The sequence below is a fragment of the Octopus sinensis genome, linkage group LG19 (assembly GCF_006345805.1).
Source record: "Octopus sinensis linkage group LG19, ASM634580v1, whole genome shotgun sequence".
NCBI classification, from domain to species: Eukaryota; Metazoa; Mollusca; class Cephalopoda; order Octopoda; family Octopodidae; genus Octopus; species Octopus sinensis.
In genome coordinates this window covers 32,154,774-32,160,773 of record NC_043015.1, presented here as the reverse complement: position 1 = coordinate 32,160,773, position 6,000 = coordinate 32,154,774, and the positions used below count along the sequence as shown (strand labels likewise).

At 44.3% G+C, this 6,000-nt stretch overlaps 1 protein-coding gene across 1 annotated transcript in view; it reads left to right on the top strand.

Annotated features, from left to right (window-relative positions):
* Positions 1–6,000, top strand: part of LOC115222230 (serine-rich adhesin for platelets) — a 43,194-nt gene that overhangs the window by 17,571 nt on the left and 19,623 nt on the right. Inside the window, exon 2 of the mRNA XM_029792390.2 lies at positions 3,883–4,301. Within this exon, the coding sequence (XP_029648250.1) occupies positions 3,883–4,301 (419 nt within the window). The remainder of the gene's footprint in view (positions 1–3,882; positions 4,302–6,000) is intronic.

Genomic DNA, 6,000 nt, shown 5'->3' with positions numbered 1-6,000 from the left:
CCTGCATTATCTTGAGGCTTCAAGATTTCAATGATGTGATTGTTTATTCTTAGAATAACATTACAGGATAAGTGTAAGAGGCCAGATCTGGCTGGTTTGAACATAGAAACAAGTAGAATATTTGGCCCCAAAATGGCCTGTTTAAATGCTAAAGGGTTAGCGGTCCTCTTCACCCTACATTTTCTGCCAGTCGCTTTGCAGTGTATACTGTGCATATTTTATAAAGGCAACAGCCCTAGCCTGGTTGCTTTGTGCCCTGCAAGACAAGCATTTTCACTACTCGAATTCACTCATGAGGCCTATGCAACAGTGTCAAGCACTTGTCCAAGATGCTGTCCAATGGGACTTAAGCCAAAACCATTCTATAGGTGTTATGATATGCCATCGGCTTTGTGTAGCAAGAAACATGCTTCCCAACCACATGGTTCCGGGTTCAGTCCCACTGTGTGACACCTTGGGCAAGTATCTTCTACTGTAGCCTTGGGCCGACCAAAGCCTTGCGAGTGGATTTGGGAGACGGAAACTGAAAGAAGCTCATCATCATTTAACATCCATTGTCCATGCTGGCATGGGTTGGACGGTTTGACCAGGGTTTGTAAGCTGGAAGGCTGCACCAGACTCCAGTCTGATTTGGTATGGCTTTCTATGGCTGGATGCCCTTCCTAACACCAACCACTCTGAGAGTGTAATGGGTGCTCTTACATGCCACTGGCACGTGTGCCATTTGCGTGACACCAGTATCTGCCACGACTGTGATTTTACTTGGTTTGATGGGTCTTCTTCTCAAGCACAACATAATGCCTAGGTCCCAGTCATTCATCATTTCCTCCATGAATGTGTGTGTGTGTCCTTGTGTTTGTCTCCCACTACCCCTTAACAACCTGTGTTAGTATGTTTATATCCCTATAACTTTGCAGTTTGGCAAAAGATACCAATAGAATAGGTACCAGCCTTAACAAAAAATAAGTACTGGGGTCGATTCATTCAACTAAAAATTCTTCAAGGCAATGCCCCAGCATGGCCGCAGTCTAATGACTGAAACAAGTAAAAGATCGAAAATACAGATAATGAGTCTTAAAATTGTGTTAAAAGGAAAAACGGCACAGATGAAACACTTTACTACAAATGCATGCACTTGTGCTCTGTATTAAAAAAATGCTCCAATACTCCATGGCACAGTGGTTGAAAATAACCCCTTTCCGCAGTTACAGCAGTTAAATCTCCCTGTTACTCTACCCTTCTATTCCATTACATATCCTGTAGTCTGGTTGACCGTTGGGGCACCCCTGATGACTTGGTGACCAGATCCCTCCACCCATCTTCGTCTTCTGCCTCACACACTGCATCCCTCATCTTTAGGCCTGCCCCCTCACAGATGTTGTTTTCCCTGCCCCTTACTCTGTCTGCGTCTGCTACCTTTGGCTGTTCCCTGATGAGCAGGTGACATGCCCAAACCACCTGAGCTTGTGTTTTTTTTACTGTGGTAAGAGGTTCCTCATAGGGCCCTGTTACCTGCTTTATTCTTCTTTTCCCTTCCTCATTTGTGCCACGATCTCTGCAGGATATTCCCAAAAGTCCCCTGAAACATTTCATTTCTGTAGCCTTATTATCTTAAAAAAAGAAAAGGCACATTAGTTGGGTATAAGATGTTTTCCTGTTTTGACCCTGCCTATTTATTTTTATTTAATTATGCGCCCTTTTCAAGCCTAACCAGGCTCATGGGCCCGGTTTTCTGGTTTCTATGGCATATGTGTTCCCTCCAGCTGGACGGGACACCAGTCCATTGCAGCGTTACTCAAGAAACAGGAAGAAAGAGTGAGAGAAAGTTGGGGCGAAAAAGTACAACTGGGGTCGCCACCACCCCCTGCCGGAGCCTCGTGAAGCATTTAGGTGTTTTCGCTCAATAAACACACACAACACCCAGTCTGGGAATCAAAACCATGATCCTCCAATTGCATGTCCACTGCCCTAACCACTGGGCCATTGCACCTCCACATTTATAGCATTACTGATTTAACCAACACTGATTTATTTGACATTGGATGCCTCTGTCCTCAGGTCACTTTGGTGGCCTGAAAATTTTATTTTTATTCTTGTTGACAACTAACCTGTTGCAATGACTAATCTGCTTGCCTACTAAACTTCATTTAACTTTGTTTCATTTTATGCACACTAATGGACTAGTGAAAGTATTTATGTCAATTGGTTTCAGTTACTAAATTGTAATCTCTCTCTCTCTCTCCCCCTCTTTCATCATCATTATCATTTAACATCCTTTTTCCATGTTGGCATAGATTGGATGGTTTGACTGGAGTCAGGGGCCCCACCAAGCTCCATTGTCTCTTCTGACATGGTTTCTACAGCTTGATGCCCTTCCTAATGCCAACCACTCCACAGTGTATTGGGTGCTATTTATGTGGTACCAGTACCTGTATCAATTCTGTTGTGGTCGATGAGCCTTTTTGAGTACAGCAAGGTACCAGATATCTTGGTCCTTAGTCATCTCCTTCATAAGGCTCAATGTCTTGAGATTAGCCTTCAACAATTCGCCCCATGTCTTCCTGGGTCTCCCTCTTCCACAAGTTCCAGTTACTTTGTGATTTGCACTTCTGGTTGCAACTGTATATTTCTTCTTATTGTTGGTGTATGCCTCTAGTGCTAAAATGTGCTGTTGTCAAAACAGATTCAATGTCCAAACAGCTGCACCTATTCAAGGACAGACAAAGAGATTAAGTTGATTACATCGACCCCAGTGTGTAACTGGTACTTAATTTATCGACCCTGAAAGGATGAAAGGCAAAGTCGACCTCGGCGGAATTTGAACTCAGAACGTAAAGACAGACAAAATACTGCTACACATTTCGCCCAGCATGCTAATGTTTCTGCCAGCTTGCCGCCTTAGGGAGATTCTAGGGGTTGATGAGAATCAACTGGCTGTTTTGTTCTAGAGGACTTTTGGGCCAGGGCCCATGGTTAATTTCCAGAAGTCCTTGACCTGGCAGTACTAGTGCAGGGCATTGTTAGTTCAAGATAAACTCTACAAGCATGGAAGTGCCATAAACTGAGCTTGCCCAACATGCATGCAGGGTGACTGAATTGTTCTGCATGCTCTCATTCAGGGCCTGAGCATTGCTGTCTTGTGGGTTTATGTCGAACACCTGCTGTCACATGGCGGCTGGATTCGGCTGACTGCTGAGACCATTTTGAAGATCATCCTGCCGTCGGGAAAAGCAGGTAGTCTTTATTTGTTTGGTAGTTTTAGCAAAAGAGATTGTGTGGTGGACCTGATGGAAAGGGCTTCAAACAGATACTTTCCTCTTCAACCAAGCCCTCACCAACTTTTACAAGCTTCACTTGAAAAGGAAAGTGAAAGTAAAGAGTGCTGCCTCCTAATAATTTTGTTGAAAGATGGGTGAACATGTCAAGAACGGTCTGAGTTAATGGGCCTACTCTAAGCGTACATCTCTAGATTGAGGGATGACAATGGGAAAGGGTGTTTGCCCTAGTGGTCTGGGCAACCATGGTTTTGTGAGGTTTCCACGAGCAGCCCTAGGAAGTCTCACTCTTTTGGGAAATTATTCATTGTTAGAATTTTATATTTAAGAGATGAGGAATTATTTACATTTGACGGATATTTGTCCTCATCTTGTTTCTGGTTAACAAACAAGATGAGGACAAATATCTGTCAAATGTAAATAATGTAGAATTTATTTTGTTACCATTTCTTCTACTTTTTACGTGCTTTTCCTTATGTAACCCCAATGTTGTACCACCCCCAACATTTTTTATGAACCTTCAGTGGTGAATAAAGAAAGCTTCCTTATTATCATCGTGGTTGTCATCATCTTTATTATTTGATTGTTATTATTATTGTTATTGTAGGTGATGGTGCTCCTCTTGAGAATATGTCTGCCCTCCGCCACCAAGTGGAGGCGATACGCGACAGCAGAGGACCGCAGCAGCAGCAGCAACAACCACAACAGCAGCAGCATCCACAGCAACCGCAGAGATCCCTGCCGTCTCCGTTACAAGCAGCAACCCATCCATTGCCATCATCCACATCCTTGTCAGCAGCGTCGTCGTCATCGTCAGCCTCGTCATTGTCTTCGTCCTCATCGTCGTCGTTATCGTCGTCCTCATCCCATCAGCTGTCCCAACACCACCACCACCACCACCAGACCCCAGTGAACAACACCAACAACATGAGAGCCAGCTGCAATGTTGTCGCAGCCAACGCCTCCACCAATCTGAATAATGCCAGTGCCAAACAGAACAACGTTGACCGAGAAGTTCAGTCCCAGGTATCATGCTTACTTCATCCTATCTCTCCTCTCTCCCTCTTTCCCTCTCTCTTTCTTTTTTCTCCCCCCCCCCCCAACACCGCCACAGTTGTAATTACTAATCATAAGCGTAAGAGTGGCTGTGTGGTAAGTAGCTTGCTTACGAAGGCGGTGAGCTGGCAGAAACGTTAGCACGCCAGGCGAAATGCTCGGCAGTATTTCGTCTGTCATTACGTTCTGGGTTCAAACACCGCCGAGGTCGACTTTGCCTTTCATCCTTTCGGGGTTGATAAATAAAGTACCAGTTGTGCACTGGGGTCGATGTAGTTGACTTAATCCCTTTGTCTGTCTTTGTTTGTCCCCTCTATGTTTAGCCCCTTGTGGGCAATAAAGAAATATATTTAAAAAAAAAAAAAATTTTTTTTAAATACTGCCTTTATGGCAAATTTAATGAATAAAAGTAGCTTGCTTACGAACCACATGGTTTCTGGTTCAGTCCCACTGCGTGACACCTTGGGCAATTGTCTTCTACTATATCCTCGGACCAACCAAAGCCTTGTGAGTGGATTTGGTAGACGGAAACTGAAAGAAGCCCGTCGTATATATGTATATACATCATCATCATCATCATATACATATATATATATACATATATATATATATATATGTGTAGATTTTTACGGTGGCACGTAAAAAGCACCATCCGACCGTGGCTGTTTGCCAGCCTCGTCTGGCACCTGTGCTGGTGGCACGTAAAAATCACCCACTACACTCACGGAGTGGTTGGCGTTAGGAAGGGCATCCAGCTGTAGAAACATTGCCAGATCAGACTGGGCCTGGTGCAGCCTTCTGGATTCCCAGACCCCAGTTGCACCGTCCAACCCATGCCAGCATGGAAAGTGGACGCTAAACGATGATGATGATATATGTATGTGTGTGCTGGTTTTTGGAACCGGTACACAATATCCCTGTTTGTCATAAAAAGCAATTAAAAGTTAACATCGGGGGAAGGGCTTCCACCCATAAAACTCTACCCCCAGAATCCCTATTGTAACTCATGGAAAAGTTGGTAATAAAAACAGGGATGGTGTGGAGATTGAGAATACCTGCAGTAGGGGTAGAAGAAGGCTGGAGAGGAAATGGCTAACTCAGATCTGAAAGCACAGTAGATTCGTCACAGTATTTTGTGGATTTGCCTGGCCAGGTCAGCAAATAAATATAGCCGTAAAATCGTTCAGGGTAATTGTGATCATCATCATCATCATTGTTTGACCGTGGTTGAGACAATGGAATTTACTATGTTACGCCAGACCTCATAGTCCATCATTGCATTGCAGAGGTCCTGTTGCTGGAAGCCTGTAGACAGGACCCGGTAAAGCAGGGGCTTGACCTACATCCACAGGTTCCCTGGGGAAGAGGAACCCTGGTGCAGTTAATTGTAAATTCCATAATCTTTTCAAATGGCAAATAATGTGTGCGTGCACCACTACTACACACATTGGAAAGCATTGTACAACCAAGTACTAAAGAAGGTCTTTCCTCCTCCATGAAACAAAGCTGTTCCCGCTGGACGTCAACCCAGTATTTCTAAGCTACGGACCGAGTGATTTATTGTAAGGTTATCTCCCTAGACAGATTGCCTTCACTTACGGCTAAGGAGCCCTTTCTACCTCACTGACACAGGTTGTACTGGTTTACAGTTTACCAGTAGCAGGATCCG